General features: G+C 43.5%; 1 protein-coding gene across 6 annotated transcripts in view; it reads left to right on the plus strand.

Moving 5' to 3' along the window:
* Nucleotides 1–17,270, plus strand: part of ABCB1 (ATP binding cassette subfamily B member 1) — a 207,857-nt gene that overhangs the window by 126,147 nt on the left and 64,440 nt on the right. For all 6 annotated transcript variants that reach the window (XM_072154254.1, XM_072154256.1, XM_072154251.1 and 3 more), the window contains 9 exons: nucleotides 8,336–8,527; nucleotides 10,269–10,440; nucleotides 10,521–10,645; nucleotides 10,725–10,896; nucleotides 11,841–11,954; nucleotides 16,154–16,264; nucleotides 16,404–16,529; nucleotides 16,635–16,838; nucleotides 16,945–17,115. In XM_072154254.1, coding sequence (XP_072010355.1) covers nucleotides 8,336–8,527; nucleotides 10,269–10,440; nucleotides 10,521–10,645; nucleotides 10,725–10,896; nucleotides 11,841–11,954; nucleotides 16,154–16,264; nucleotides 16,404–16,529; nucleotides 16,635–16,838; nucleotides 16,945–17,115 — 1,387 coding nt within the window. The remainder of the gene's footprint in view (nucleotides 1–8,335; nucleotides 8,528–10,268; nucleotides 10,441–10,520; nucleotides 10,646–10,724; nucleotides 10,897–11,840; nucleotides 11,955–16,153; nucleotides 16,265–16,403; nucleotides 16,530–16,634; nucleotides 16,839–16,944; nucleotides 17,116–17,270) is intronic.

Consider the following 17,270-nt stretch of genomic DNA (forward strand, 5'->3'; position numbering starts at 1 on the left):
CAATTTTTGGGAGTGCAACATACAGGCACTCAATCTATTCCATTTTTCTGGAGGGCCACCTACCTGCTCCTCTGGTTTGAAAAATTTTTTGGACTGCCACATACAGGCACTCAATCTATTCCATTTTTCTGGAGGGCCACCTACCTGCTCCTCTGGTTTGAAAAATTTTTTGGACTGCCACATACAGGCACTATCCAAATTGAATTGTCTCCATAGCAGCCTCCACACGTTGTCTCCATTGCTACCTCCAAAAGTCGTCCATATAGCTGCCTCCATACATCGTCCCTTTATCAAACGAGGTTTGTCAGGCCGAAATTTGGGTTGTTTTCATGGATTCCACATCAAAGTTGTTAACTTTGTCGCCACCCTGCTGTGTTATCCACAAAATACACTGGCAAACTTTTACCATTTACGGATATTATTTCAGCGCTTCTTGCGCATCTGTTTACATTCCCCTCACCCGCCATATCCTAAACTTATAAGAACGCTACTACACTTGATCTTATACAAAAGGTTCTTAGAAGTGCTGTTTGGGGAGTAGCCTAGAGACAGGGGCTTGGATTGGCGAAAGCTCGCCTAGCAGCGGAGCGCCAGCTCCATGCGCATCATGCGCTTCTTGCGCATCTGTTTACATTCCCCTCACCCGCCATATCCTAAACTTATAAGAACGCTACTACACTTGATCTTATACAAAAGGTTCTTAGAAGTGCTGTTTGGGGAGTAGCCTAGAGACAGGGGCTTGGATTGGCGAAAGCTCGCCTAGCAGCGGAGCGCCAGCTCCATGCGCATCATGCGCTTCTTGCGCATCTGTTTACATTCCCCTCACCCGCCATATCCTAAACTTATAAGAACGCTACTACACTTGATCTTATACAAAAGGTTCTTAGAAGTGCTGTTTGGGGAGTAGCCTAGAGACAGGGGCTTGGATTGGCGAAAGCTCGCCTAGCAGCGGAGCGCCAGCTCCATGCGCATCATGCGCTTCTTGCGCATCTGTTTACATTCCCCTCACCCGCCATATCCCAAACTTATAAGAACGCTACTACACTTAACTTGGTGCAGGCTGGGACCGAGTCTGACCCTGGGGCTGGTCATATACTGCCGACGCAGAGGATTGCGGGGCCTACCTCGGTCCAGGTCTCAAAGGCCTACTATACCTCCAAATCCTCCCACCCCTCCTCCACCTCCTCCTCCTCCGAATTACCATCCGTGGGCATGGCGCCATCAGTCGGTAGCTCTAGGCACAGCAGCAGTGCCGTTGCTAAGCGACAGCAGGCGATGCTCAAACTGCTGAGCCTAGGTGATAAAAGGCACACCGCCCAAGAGCTATTGCAGGGCATTCCACATCAAACTTGTTAACTTTGTCGCCACCCTGCTGTGTAAGCCACAAAATATACTGGAAAACTTTTTTCATTTACGGATATTATTTCAGCGCTTCTTGCGCAGATGTTTACATTCCCCTCACCCGCCATATCCCAAACTTATAAGAACGCTACTACACTTGATCTTATCCGAAAGGTTCTTAGAAGTGCTGTTTGGGGAGTAGCCTAGAGACAGGGGCTTGGATTGGCGAAAGCTCGCCTGGCAGCGGAGCGCCAGCTCCATGCCAAGAACCAACTAACATAGTTTTAACTGCAGTACCTTTAATCTACTACTACCCTGTTTCCCCTAAAATAAGACATCCCCCGAAAATAAGACCTAGTACAATATTGTTCAGGCTTAGAAATATAAGGCCTCCCCTGAAAATGAGACCTAGCGGCAGTCATTGAAGCAGCTCCCCCCAGAAGATTGTGACATGGGGAAGAATTCAAGGAAGTAAATCACTGGCTGTTGTGCTGCAAATGTGATACCGGCTGCTACCGGTAGCAGTGTTTTTACTAAACATGAGAGATTGGGGCCAATGATTCTAATAGAAATGGAGTCACAAGAAATACAGCAGGAAATTCAGAGTTTGGAGAGTCATAAGAAGTTGATTTTTTGTTCAATCATAAATGTAAATTCTTGTTCATGGAAAAATAAGACATCCCCTGAAAATAAGACCTAGTGCCTCTTTAGGAGCAAAAATAAATATAAGACACTGTCTTATTTTCGGGGAAACAGGGTAGTTCACTGCCTCCATACATCGTCCCCTTATCAAACGAGCTGTGTCAGGCAGAATTTTGGATTGTTTTCATGGCTTCCATGTTAACTTTGTCGCCACCCTGCTGTGTAATCCACAAAATATACTGGCAAACTTTTATCATGTACCGATATTATTTGAGCGCTTCTTGCTCACCTTCTTTGGTTCCTCTCTGCTACCCATTGGTTTGAAGCCTGAGTCCATTTAGGGTATGTCGCCATGCCACTCTCTAGCCTTCCGCTGCTGCCGCTGCCTCTGCATGCCGTCCCCTATAGTGTCAGGGTCAATTATTGGATGTTTTAGATGCTATCTAGCTTCATTCTGTCACTCTGTCATGGCCATGCTGTTGCCCATAATTTTGGCATAATGGTGCGATTATGCAGCCTCAGAGGCATCCATGCATGCTGCCCCTGCTGTTTCCTGTCCATTTCCGTGGTGTTTCCATCCTTTTCTGAGGTTCCCAGGTGTTTGGCCAAGCTTCCCTGTGCAGAGCCTTGGTCCCCTTGAAAAATGCTCGAGTCTCCCATTGACTTCAATGGGGCTCGTTACTCGAAACGAGCACTCGAGCATCGGGAAAAGTTTGTCTCGAATAACGAGTACCCGAGCATTTTAGTGTTCGCTCATCTCTAATAGTAACCTTTGTAATATACTTCAATAAAAGAAATATACCATCAAAATCAAACATTATAAAACATGATCCCTGAGTATTTGAGGAAGCATGGAGGAGAGTAAGACAGTCTGTACAGCAAGATCACAAAAGGGTAGCAACTGAAGCTCATTAGCATAATTTTAAAAGTTGGCTTCAGAAAGAAGGAGGTCATGGATAAGAAATATAAGAGGATCACCGCAGCCACTGTGCCTGGATCTATAAGTAATGTCCCTGGGTAATCATGATGGATTCTTATGGCAGTAAAGCAGATTCTCTTTGTCTTTTTTCTTCTTCTTCTTCTTTCTCCTGCAGTGAGCAGGGTATCTGAAGTCCCCTACACAGCACACAGATAATAGAAGGTTATTGATTAACTCTTTGCAAACCTAGGGAATATTTCCCTTCATGATTCAGATATGCAAGGAAATAAGTCCGTCCAGGGACTTTCTGTAAGCAGTTATGTCATTAGACATTTTATCAGCTTCTCCTTATCTTTAAATCTGATGGTAGACGTCCTTTACTTAAGGTAGATTGCCCAAACTTACATGTTGGTGTTTTAGGAAAGTTGTTGCTCCCGTTTTCCTGATGAAATGCAATGTTTGGATACTTCTTAAAAACAATTTAAAAGAATAAGTAAATGAGTCGGAGTCGCTTAGGCTGCAGTAAGTCATTGACGTCACATAACATAAAAAGAGAGCGGGAATGCATATCTGATCACATGGTGGAGTCAAGAGGCGCTCCGGTGACTTAGCCAGAGCACCTAAGGCTCATTTCCATATTCCTTAAAAAAGGTTTTATAAGCAGTATCCAAACATTACATTTTATCCGCAAAACCTGGGACAGTGACTTTCCTAAATGACCAGCATGTACAGTTTGAGTTTGGACAATCTACCATCAGTAATAATGATGGTAGATGCCCTGTAAGGACAGCTGAACAAAAAGATGACTTAAATAAACTGCATCAATAAGGAAGAAAGGCAGGGGGAAAAGAAAGGCACAAGAACATTGAAGTTCCTGCACTGATGACATATAGATAAAACTTTAGTTACACTTTAAATTTAGGACTGTAGATCTGGGCTCATGTGGGAACTGACAGCAGTTCAGCTAAAATCTGGACCCCACACAGATGTCAGAACCGGCCCTTACCCTTGTTTTGCAACAATTGGAGAGTCTTCTGTTAGAGGGAACTGAACCCTACAAGGATAAATAATGAAATTCCTTTGCACAAAGCTCCAACATTTTCATCATTGAAATAAGTTCAAAGGTGTTCAAAGAGTTCGAATTAAAGGGTGGGACCAATGCTGTTTCCGGATGAGCTCTGAGGGGGGCTTCCTTCAATTCTTTTTAGTGTTTAATTTGCATTTCCTACGAGTGTAATAGTGAACATTGCTTACATGTCTGTCAGTCCATGTTTGGGAACATGTCCTCATCTTATCTGTGAGGGTCTGTGTGTTTTTTTAATAACATTTAAAAGGATTGACGAGAATCATATTCCTATTCCTTTGGCCTCCCCTGGCCCTACACCAATCAGCCAGAAGCTTGCAGTGGGAACTGCAACTGCAGTTGTGCCTTCCAGCACCCACACAGACTCAGGATCGGGTGACCACCTCCTATTCGCTGGTTCACAGTTAACTCGCTGTGTTTGACAGAATCTTAACCCTCTCTAATTGCCCTCCTATCTGCTTTCAGAGAACTGATCTAATTACCTTCTGGGTCGGCGCTACTGTTTCTCATTTAAGGCTTTGAGCTATCTTCCTGCTATAGTCTTGTACTTGGCTCACTAAGTTTATTCTGTATCTTGTATCTTTGACCCTTTACCTGTAACCCTGACTATCTATTTGCCTAGCGATTTTGTACTGCTTTGTCCTCTTGGTTCTGATCCTTATTTAGTGACTCTCTATCTCTGTATTGTCTTGTCTATTTCCTCGTCTGACCAGTTGTCTACTGCGCTTAGGATAGATTAGGCGATTAGGCAGGGACAGCCAGGAAAGGGGTTAAGTCTCTGGGTCCAATGTCTGTCTTTATCTCCAGTTAATTCCCTGCATAATATGTGTATTTTTTTTTACATACATTTAGGTTCAACTCATGTTTTGTAGATCTCTGCTTTCAGTGAACGGCAACATTTATATTTACATATTAAGGATTATAAACCTGAGACCTGACGTGCACCTTTTGCAGATTCTGTGAGCAGGATACAACAAGGACACTTAAAGGGGTTGTCCATGTTCAGCAAATAATAATGTTGTTTGTGAAATGGAAAGTGTTACAATTTGCCAATATACTTTCAATGTATCATTTCCTCACATTTCTAGATCTCTGCTTGCTGCCATTCAACAGGAAACTTCATTGTTTACTTCCGGTGGATAAAAAATGGTCCACGGATCTGTGTGACATCACATGAAGCTGTGCACTTCTGGAACATCACATGACCAGGGATATAATGAGCCATGCACCTGTGTGACATCACATGACCAGGGATATAATGAGCCATGCACCTGTGTGACATCACATGACCAGGGATATATCAAGCCATGCACTTGTGTGACATCACATGACCAGGGATGTATCAAGTCATGCATTTGTGTGACATCACATGACCAGGGATATAACAAGCCGTGCACCTGTGTGACATCACATGACCAGGGATATAACAAGCCGTGCACCTGTGTGACAGCACATGACCAGGGATATAACGAGCCATGCACCTGTGTGACAGCACATGACCAGGGATATAACGAGCCGTGCACCTGTGTGACATCACATGACCAGGGCTATAACGAGTTGTACACCTGTGTGATATCACATGACCAGGGATATAATGAGCTGGGCACCTGTGTGACATCACATGACCAGGGATATAACAAGCTGTGCACCTGTGTGACATCACATGACCAGGGATATAACAAGCTGTGCACCTGTGTGACATCACATGACCAGGGATATAACGAGCTGTGCCCCTGTGTGACATCACATGACCAGGTATATAACGAGCTGTGCACCTGTGTGACATCACATGATCAGGGATATAATGAGCTGTGCACCTGTGTGACATCACATGACCAGGGATATAACGAGCTGTGCCCCTGTGTGACATCACATGACCAGGTATATAACGAGCTGTGCACCTGTGTGACATCACATGATCAGGGATATAATGAGCTGTGCACCTGTGTGACATCACATGACCAGGGATATAACGAGCTGTGCCCCTGTGTGACATCACATGACCAGGGATATAACGAGCCGTACACCTGTGTGACATCCCATGACCAGGGACCAGTGTTTATCCACCGGAAGTAAACAATGAAGCTTCCTACAGAATGACAGCAAGCAGAGATCTAGAAAACCGTGACAAATTGATACAAAAAGTATCATGGAAAATTGTATCACTTTTCATTATACAAACAATATCAATTACTTGCTGACAGTGAACAACACCTTTAAAATCTCTATACTGTAGAAAAGCTAAGTCTGTTATTTGAAGTGATTTGACTTTTATACTTCATCTTCTTCTTTAGTTCTTTCTTACTGTATACAATATCTTACAGTGTAAAGTACAAGTATTGTTGAACCTGGTTTATCTATTAACAATAAGATATTTCAGCATATCTGATTCCACACCCATATATATTCAGGGATGAGCAAAACACATGTGACATGGTCATAAAAGGGAAAGGGGAAGGTCAGGGATCAATAAATGATTCCCTGTATAGTTGTACAGTCAGTGGTTATATCAATAATTCTTTATTCATTATCCTAAAATGTACATTTAGCCTCGACAGACTCTTTGGCCCAGATTTATCAAAAACAAACTAGTCTATACTATGTGCAGTTACCTGTGTAGTGTGCAGGGGGCGCCAGATTCAGGATTTCTGTTGCACATTATTCATGGATCTGGTGCCACCTGTACTTCTCCGACAGAGTGCACCACTTTTTTTGGTGCACCTTTAACACAGGGCGTGCGACACACTTCTGTCGGACTTTGCATGTGTCACACGGTCTGACTGTACACTGGACCGCCCCTTCAGTGCAGAAGTTTGTGTCACGTCTGGTATAATTGTGTCATGGACACTTTATAAATACCTGTGCAAGCATTTTGCTCTGAAAAGAATGTCTTCCCGACCCTAGTCTCTCACCCAGCCAAACCAGTTCCCTACACTGTACTGAGGAGACCCATTCAGGTCGAAACAGCGCTGTCTACAGTTGGGAGTCTGTTCCTTCTGGAATAGATATACTGGTTTGGTTTTAATCCCACATCATGTCATAAGGCCTCTTGTAGGTCATGCTTGATGCCAAGGGAGCTGCCTTACAAGGTAGCTAAAAGAGGCGTCGTTTTTCCTTATCCCATTCTGGAAAACTTTGCATATTTTCCCAGAATCCCCCTAGTGGAGCATTCATGGTTATAAGACTCCACACACCAACACGGTGGCCTTAATTGGCAGTCACCTTAAGGAGAACTCTTTTTTCCTGACCCTAGTCACAAGCCTCTCACCCAACCAAACCAGTTCCCTACACTGTACTGAGGAGACCCATTTAGGTCGAAACAACGCTGTCTGCTGTTGGGAGTCTGTGCATTCTGGAATAGATATACTGGTTTGGTTTTAATCCCACATCATGTCATTAGGCTTCCTGAGGGTCATGCTTGATGTCAAGGAAGCTGCCTTACAAGGTAGCTAAATGAGGCATGGTTTTCCTTATCCCAATCCGGAAAACTTTGCATATATTCAGAGGATGTGCAAGGTCAGACAAAAAAATAGTGCAGGGCCTTAACATGCTCACGCTCTCAGAGATCTACACCACTCACCTCTGGGAAGACCTCATACTCTGATAAATACTCCTTGTGCGCTATCATCTTTGTTAGTTAAAGGTTCTTTGCTTGCTCTATCGTCTGTACTACTGTTTTGCTGCTTCTGTATTTCTGGTTTGTAATATTTGGCTCTTGTAGCTGACTATTCTTAGTATTTGTGATTTTGTGCCTAACTTGCTATCTCTGTTGTGACCTGGATTGTCGACCTCTGCTTTGTGTTATTTGTTTGTCTGTCTCATTACGTGCCCACACTTTGGCGCATAAAGGAAGCGTCTTTGTGATTGACCCGTATCATCTAGGATACGCAAAGGCAAGCAGGCAGGGATAATTTTAGGGTTTACTGTCCTGTCTGTTGTCCTTGAGTCCAGTGTCCTCATTACAATCATAGTAGATAGTATCATTGAAAATATGGTACACGTATAGCAGGACAAGTCAAAGTTAGGCTGTGTTCACATCATGTTTTTGGCTTACATTGCTAGGGTACATTGGGAGGATTCCCCGACTTATCCTTACAGTGGAGGGCAGCAGCGTATCCCACTATGGAATTGGCTGCTGCTTTTTACCTGGTGTCTCCCTAGTGATGTAATTTTCCTTATAATGATAGTTAAAGCATCAGAAAAATTACACACATGGTATGCTCAGCAGAGGCTGGGGATGGATGCCATACAGTGGCATCCATTCCCCATGGCCTCCCTTCTATTGTTGTACACGGCAGTAACCACAGAAAACACTATGTTCATGCTAATGTAATCTCCTCCTGGTACAGGTATGCCTATTACTACACCGGCTTAGGATTTGCAGTGCTTCTTGCTGGTTACATAGAGATCGCTTTCTGGACATTGGCTGCCGGTCGGCAAATCAAGAAAATAAGAAAGAATTTCTTCCATGCGGTGCTGAGACAGGAGATCAGCTGGTTTGATGTGAATGATGCCGGAGAACTGAACACCAGGCTGACCGAGTGAGTAAATGTCATCATTGTTATCTGTAATTACACACTAATGATACAGACTGGCAGACTCTCGCTCTACCTTTCAGGTTAGGATATAGCCTGAATGATCACTAAGTTACTTTTGGGTGGTTTAAAGGGAACCTGTCCTCAGGTTTTGACCTATATACATGATGACAGGTCCCTATAGCTTACAGCAGATAATAAAAAAATGAGGATGGCTCGGATGGACCGCCGCCATGACTTGGGGTCTTATTTGGCAGGCAGAAAGATACATTTTTAAATTTCAGCTCAATTGTTTTTTGAGAAAAATTAGTATGGTTTCTGGCTAGTGTAAACAGTAGGAGCCTGTCATCAGGTTGATAGGTCAAAACCTTGTGACAGGTTCCCTTTAAAGAGGTTTCCCCATGAAACAAAGTTCTCACATTTGAACTGCTTGGTGATGTTTACACAATAAAGATAATTTTTAACCCCTTACTTTACAATTTTTATTGCTGTTTTAGCTCTGATTACTCAGTGATGGTCGGTATAAGATTCCAGAGGGTGCTAAGCAGACACTTGTGCTATGAGATGCTGTGCTGACAATGTGCTTAGATTATCAGGGTAGAGCGTTTATCTACACTTCTATTAAGCTTCTGAACATTGTACTAGTATCTGACACATCGAAAGAGAGAAGAGACAGATCTGATATATAAAACACAATTTCCTGCTATATAGATCTTATCTTGCCTGTAGCTTGTAGATTCTCCTCAGGCTGCTTGCCAGCTGGAAGTCAGTGGGGGGGATTTATCATTGCTTCTACGCCGGTTTTTGCACTGCCCAAGAATTTGCAAGTACGCCACCTCCACACCATGTGGGTGTGGATGGGATGTAGTGGGGCACAGCTGCTGCTGGAAGCAGCGGGCGCGTGGTGAGAACTCCCCGTGCCTGCGATCTTTTGCAAAAACAGCGATCTTTTGTTTACTGGTTTTTACGCAAAACTATGGCAGACATAGCTTTGCTTGTCGGCCGCGCCACCACCAGATACATCAAGAGGCTGGTGGCAGAGAGACTGCAATGAGCAGAAAGGATATTTTCATGAGAAGAATCTGTCCTTCCCGACCCTAGGCAGAAGAAGATTAATGGTCGGATCCATGAAAATTGTGTACACCAGGACTGATAGAGACAGGTTGGAATTATATCTGTAAAAATGTTGTATTTTTGTTAAAGGGGTTGTGCAAGGGTATAAAAAAACCCTTGGGTGGCTGGGATGGGGCGGGTCCTCCGCAGTCCCTTCCTACATCCAGCGCTGTGATCTCTCCAGTCTGTGCCCCATGTAAACGGAAAGTATATTGGGAAATGTATAACTTGTATGGAGGTGTCTTTCAACCAATGGCATCCATTGAGTAAATTCTGGTATCCACTTACATCTCACCACCAAAAGCCTTCTCAACCAGCACTAAGCAAGGATGCTACAACAGAGAGTGCCCCGGGGGAACTTGTGAACACATAGACATCGTGACATTGCCCAAATTCAGCCGGGAGGATAACAAAAAGTATAAATTGTCCCATAAGTACTGATGCCAGAACCATAGTCAGCCAACATACGGGAACACTAATCTGGGAGTCCATAGCTGCTACATGAGTTGTCCCCACGTTGTGTATGTTCCTGAGGTTCATCCATGTTATTGTGGGCACTCTAGAAGGACGCTCATCCCTCATCTCTCCCACTTTATAACTTCTTCTGCAATGTTTATTTTCTTTTGTATTGCAGTGACGTCCAAAAAATTAGTGACGGCATTGGAGCTAAGATAGGCATGCTGCTCCAGACGTTGACTACTTTCGTGACGGGATTTATTATCGGCTTTATAAAGGGCTGGAAGTTGACCCTGGTTATTCTGGCAATCAGTCCTATCATGGGACTTTCAGCCGCTCTTTGGGCAAAGGTTAGAAGATGATGACCTCTAATTCTTCTTCACTGTATTAAACCATCAAATTAAGTATCAATCTGATTATCCATCCACAGGTGTTGTCAGCATTTACTAACAAGGAGCTTACGGCTTACGCCAAGGCCGGAGCGGTGGCCGAGGAGGTTCTTGCAGCCATCCGGACTGTTATAGCCTTTGGGGGACAAGATAAAGAAACTAAGAGGTCAGTGTAGACTTGTTACTTGTGTTGAGAGCAAGACAGAGACTATTAACTCTTTGTATATTCTGTACTTCCAATACAGGTATGAAATAAATTTAGAAGAAGCCAAAAAGATTGGTATCAGGAAGGCGATCACAGCTAACGGGTCCATAGGCTTTGCATACCTAATAATATATGCATCCTATGCATTGGCCTTCTGGTATGGCACCACCCTGGTTATTGAAGGAGAATCCACTATTGGGAGTATTCTAACGGTAAGTTTTGGGAGGTATGTTACAACTGATCAAATGAAAGTGTCTAATGGAAGGGACCGGTGCTGGTTTAATAGCAGTTTTACAGCTGAGAGATCTTCTTAAAGGGATCCTGTCACCAGGTTTTAACCCATTAAACTACTAGGCCCCTCAGGTAGGGTATGAAATGTCCTCTTTTGTGTGAGGTTGTCTGTGTAGTTGTAGTGCAGCTAGTACCATATTGTGACGAATTTGCAGGGAGACTTGCAAAACTCCAGCGCCACTTTGTCAGTTATAAGACACAGGGGCTCATTTACTAAGGGTCCGTCGGACACATTTTCGTTGGGTTTCCCGATGATTTTCACTTTGTGCCGAATTGCCCTGAGATTTTGGCGCACGCGATCGCCCACGCGATCAATACCTTAGTGAATCGCGCCGGACCCGAATCCTCGTCGGACAACGCACCGCGGGATCACAACAGTACCGGGTAAGTAAATCTGCCCCAAAGTTGGAAATACGAGCTGCAGATAAAAATCCAGTTGCTGCCTTTTTTTTTTTTAACTGACTGTACGTTCGGTTCTGTAGCTCAAAAAACCACATGCCTTATGTAATCTAAAAGATGAGATTTATATCTTTAAGATGATATTTCTAGGTTCATATAACTGAAGATAGGGGCGTCTGAGATGACACTCTTCCTGCAGCCTCTAAACTTGACTCATCTCAAAATATGTCTCTTCTCGCGTCATTTTCACACAACTTTTGAGGTTATTTTTTATAGGTGCAAGTGAGATTTCATATAAAAGAAGGAATGCTAGAAAGCACATTTCATGCTCTACATGAAGAGGATAGTATTTTAATGGGGTATAATCTGGTGATAGGTTCCCTTGTAGTTACATTTTTCCTGGTTAGTTGACTATTATTATCTTAGTTGCACTCATCTACTACTGTGATATATTTCACTCTCTTAGGTTTTCTTTGCTGTGATCATCGGGGCTTTTGCTGTTGGACAAACTTCACCCAATATTGAAGCATTTTCAAATGCCAGGGGAGCGGCCTATGCAGTATTCAACATCATCGACAATGTAAGGATTTTAGTAGTCTATTGTTTTTATTTGCATCAATCTAAAATTAAGTATTACTCTTGCCTCTCTGGCGCATTGGGTCAGTGCATTGCCTCCCGTCCCTGCTGGCTTCTGTTTGTATATAGAGACTCAATGGTCATGTCATGTCCTTGTCATACACAAAGCCGCATGCTAAACAGGTGCACAGCTGTCATTGCTGCTGTAAGATTCTAATAGGACGACAATGAACAGAAAATAGGACACAGCCAGTGAGGCCTAATTCTGAGCCCACCAGACTCATCCTACCTACTTACTTGAACAACCTGAGACGGTACCATAACTGGCCATCGATAACTTCTAGCGCCAAAAGGTAAAACGCAGAGACCGAGTACCGAAGTACAGACAAGAAAACAATGATCAAAGTGACAAGAGAAGTATGAAGCTAGAAGAGCATTTGGAAAAGCAGAACCTATAGTCAGCACTCTAGGAATGGAGGTCAGGGCTCTTATGTGATCTCAGATCCACAAATTCAATAGTGAACAGGTCTGCGTTAAGGTTGGTGGGGACCCCTAAGCGCAAAATCTGGTGGGGGCCCCCATTGAATGTACTCCAGACAGGGAACAGCAATCGCTTTATACTGCTTCCCATCAATAACTATATGCAGCCTCCCCAGTAATCACTATACATCGCCCAGTATTCACTATAAAGAGCCCCCCAGCAATAACTATATACAGTTACCAGCAACCACTAAATACAGTTCCCAGCAACCACTATATACAGCCCCCAGCAATCACTATATACAGTCCCCCTGCAATCACTATATACAGCCCCCAGCAATCGCTATATACAACCCCCAGCAATCACTATATACAGCCACCAGCAATCACTATATACAACCCCCAGTAATCACTATATGCAGACCCCAGCAATCACTATATACAGCCCCCATTAATCACTGTATACAGCTCCCCCAGCAAACACTGTATACAGCTCTCAATAATCACTATATACAGCCCCCAATAAAAAATATATACTGCTCCCCAGCAATCACCATATATACAGCCCCCAGCAATATCCTCCAGCAATAACTATATACAGCCCCCTATAATAACTATATACAGCCTTCCTATAACTATGTACAGTCTCCCTATAACTATATACAGTCCTCTATAATAACTATATACAGCCCCCCTATAATAACTATATACAACCACCCTATAATAACTATATACAGTCCCCCTATAATACCTATATACAGCCACCCTATAATAAATATATACAAACTCTATAATAACTATACACAGCCTCCCTATAATAGCTATATACAGCCTCCCTATAATAACTAACTACATACAGTCCCCCTATTACAACTATATACAGCCTCCCTAAAATAAATAATTATATGCAGACTCCTATTATAGCTATATACACCCCCATAATGAATATATACAATCCCCCTATAATAACTATGTATAGTCCTAGGTAAAATAATAAAATTGTACTCCCCTTCCATCGTTCCCCCGATGTGCGCTGACCTCCTTCCCTTCCATTGCGGTGTCAGGATACTTGTGGCTATCAGAGGTAAACAAAGATGGGCGCCCCCTTCTTTGTTAACATCCGATCGTATTGTTCCCTCGCTCTGCCATAGACTGAAGTTGGGGCACATTGCGGGATTCGGCCCGGGGAGCCCAGACCCAAATACACTGTTGGCAATTCGGGCAGTCATCGCCTATATTTGGTGGGGGCACCTTTAAGGGCAAAGTGGGGGGCCCCAGGGCGTGCCCCCCTATAATCTGGCCTGATAGTGATTGGGCCAGAACTCAGAGATCTGAAGGACATAGAGAGCAAATGAGCAGTGTGAGCAGCTGTCAATCACAATAAGGCTCATTTACTAAGGGTCCTGCGGCCGCACTTTGGTCGGATATTCTGACGATTTCCGATCCGCGCCACATCGCGCCGGGGATTGTGTCAGTTGCCATCGGATTTTGCTGCATCGGCGCCGGCTTGCGCGCGACACAAATCGGGGGGGTGGGGGGATGGGCCATCGGACAACCCAATGGATTCGGACTACACGCAGGATTTAACATTTCAAATTGTGTCGCAAGACAATGCACTTACATGCACCGGGAAGAAGATGGTGAACTGCGCTGGACTTCATCTTCGTCGGATCGCCTGGATCAGGGATCGCGACAAGACCGGGTAAGTAAATGTGCCCCAATGGGCCAATGAACCCGAGTAAAGGCTGCAGGAAAGAGACGAGTGTTGTAATAATCAATCCAAACAGCATAGCATGCATAAACCCATGTTCACACTACAGTTGTTCCAAAAAGTCGCAAAGATACAATCGGCCCCTCCTAAGCATGCTATTACGGCACCCACCACTAACACCACTGGCTGTAAATTGGCACATAATTTCTGCCCCCTCCCCCCGAATTCATGACATCAAGGTTGGCCCACACAGAAATAATATTTTTTTTAAATTTTAAAATACAGCAATTAAAATACAGAAAACAGTCGCTTCCCTTTCCCACCACATTAGGTGTGACCGTGTATAAAAAAGTCCATTATATTAAATAATTATATATATTCCATATATATTAATTGGGCATAGTTGGAAAAAATTTTATAAATGCCAGTTTTGGTTTTACCAAGTAATTATTAAAATAGTACAATTAATAATTAAAGATACTAATAAATATTTCAAATTTCCTTGGAAACAAATCACCCCTTACACAGTGCTCTACAGGGAAACAGGTGACAAAATATGGAGATGTGACAATGGTTTTTGAAATGTATTAAAACTCAAGAAAAACTAAAAGGTTTTATTGCCATGATCATATGGATAACAGAATCAACAGAATGAGGGTAACAAGTCATTTTGAAAACCAACAACAAATGTATTAGATAAAGAAAAGAACGACTTTTTTTTATCCAATTCAATCCCAAAGAAAACAGTCTGTCTTCTCTGTAAATTGGATACCATATTGAATAGTGCTGTTTGGAAGTAGAAAATAAGTCCTTAAACACCTCTATGAACGGCTAATACGATGGCTTTTGGCAATCTCCATAGACCTTAGGTGTCTTGGGTTGGTCGACAGACTTAAAGTAAACCTGTCACCAGGAATGTCATTTTTAGCTGGGCACAGGTTCCAATAGCCTATGCTATGCTGATTTAAAAAATATCTTTATCAGCAATCTGAATCATTTCAGTAGTTTATATAAGTTTAATGCACATTACCTGGCTCTTCCCTTGTCCACTATCGTGCCCCTCCCCACTTCCTGTCATGTGCATTGAGCAAGGAGGAGAGGAAGAATGCATGAGGAGACACAGGCGCACACAGGCTGCAGCTGCCCCTCCCCAGGACTCACCACACTCTGCTGGCAGGGAGCCAGGTAATGTGAAATAAACTATTATAAAGTACTGAAATGATTCAGCCTGCTGACAAAGTTATTTTTAAAATCAGCATAGCGTAGGCTGTCACCCTAAAAATTACATTCCTGGAGACACGTTCGCTTTTAAAACTGCATTGTGTAGTCTTATCGACCTGTGAGACCTGTAACTTTTAATATATTTTAGCAGAAAAGATAGTGGGGCAGATTTACTTACCCGGCCCATTCGCGATCCAGCGGCGCATTCTCTGCACAGGATTCGGGTCCGGCCGGGATTTATGAAGGTAGTTCCTCCGCCGTCCACCAGGTGGCGCTGCTGCGCTGAAAATCATCTCAACGCGCCGGAATGCACCACCTCGGACCAGGTGAAGGTAAGCGCTTCCCAAGCGACACTTTTTCGGTTTTAAAATGCGGCGGTTTTTCCGAATACGTCGGGTTTTCGTTCGGCCACGCCCCCCGATTTCCGTTGCGCGCATGCCGGTGCCGATGCGCCACAATACGATCGCGTGCGCCAAAATCCCGGGGCAATTCAGGTACAATCGGCGCAAATCGGAAATATTCGGTTAACACGTCGGGTAAACGCGAATCGGGCCCTTAGTAAATGACCCCCATTGTGAAAGGAGTAATGAAAGTAGATGTTCTTGTCTCAAGACCAACCATAGGCACAAGCTACCATTGTCTTTAGATTAATCCAAACCTTGTAAAACTAAAAGCTGATTCTACTGCACGTCATGGGTGTGCACCACCCATAGGAGATCCTATACAATGTTAAATAATTTGTACAATACTATAAAAAAAATTAAATTTTCGACCTTTTTTCTATCCTACAGGCGCCCAAAATAGACAGTTTTTCCACCGCGGGTTTTAAACCTGATAAGATTAAGGGAGACATACAGTTCACAAATGTCAAGTTCACGTATCCGTCCAGGCCTGACATCCAGGTGAGTAACTTACCTTATTGTAATGATTCTGATATTACTAGACCGTACTATGATGGTTCTGTTATCACAGGGACTTTGGCTGACATTTGGCTTACAAATGTGCAGCATTTTTCGATTAGAATTATATTTGTCATTGAAGGTTTTGAAGGGATTAAACCTTATGGTTCCTAGTGGTCAGACGGTGGCCCTTGTGGGGAGCAGTGGGTGCGGAAAAAGTACAACGGTCCAACTCATTCAGAGATTTTATGACCCGGATGAAGGCACGGTAAGAAAAAAATCACCAAATGGTTAAACTTTTGTTCTAGGAGACTTTATTTGTAATAATTCTTCTTAGTCATGGAGAGATTGTTGACATGTCTTCTCTCCTAAGATCACCATTGATGGGCAGGATATCCGTAATCTGAACACCAGATACTTGAGAGAGATCATTGGTGTGGTCAGCCAAGAGCCCGTCCTGTTTGACACCACCATAGTTGAGAATATCCGCTTTGGCCGGGAAGATGTAACCATGGAGGAGATTGTAAAAGCCACCAAAGAAGCCAATGCCTATAACTTCATCATGAAGCTCCCAGATGTAAGAGGTGGATGTGTTACATGGTAGTCAATCTAGAATGTGCAGTAGGCTGGTGACATATTATATGTATCATTATATATTCAGAAAATTCTGCATGTGTTGGCAGAAATTTGAAACCCTTGTGGGAGAGAGAGGAACACAACTTAGCGGAGGTCAGAAGCAGAGAATCGCTATTGCCCGGGCGCTGGTTCGAAACCCTAAAATTCTTCTTCTTGATGAAGCCACGTCTGCTCTGGACACGGAGAGTGAAGCTGTTGTCCAGGCAGCTCTGGATAAGGTACTTCACATATTAATCTTATGCCTCTCTTCAAGGGAAACCTACCATGAGGAATCTACTATGAGAAGTAGATGTGATAGTAGATTCCTCCTGCTGCCTCTGCCCAATTCTGTAATTTAGTAATCCTGGAACCTAATTTGGTAAAAACTTTATTT

This window comes from Engystomops pustulosus, chromosome 5, assembly GCF_040894005.1.
Source record: "Engystomops pustulosus chromosome 5, aEngPut4.maternal, whole genome shotgun sequence".
NCBI classification, from domain to species: domain Eukaryota; kingdom Metazoa; phylum Chordata; class Amphibia; order Anura; family Leptodactylidae; genus Engystomops; species Engystomops pustulosus.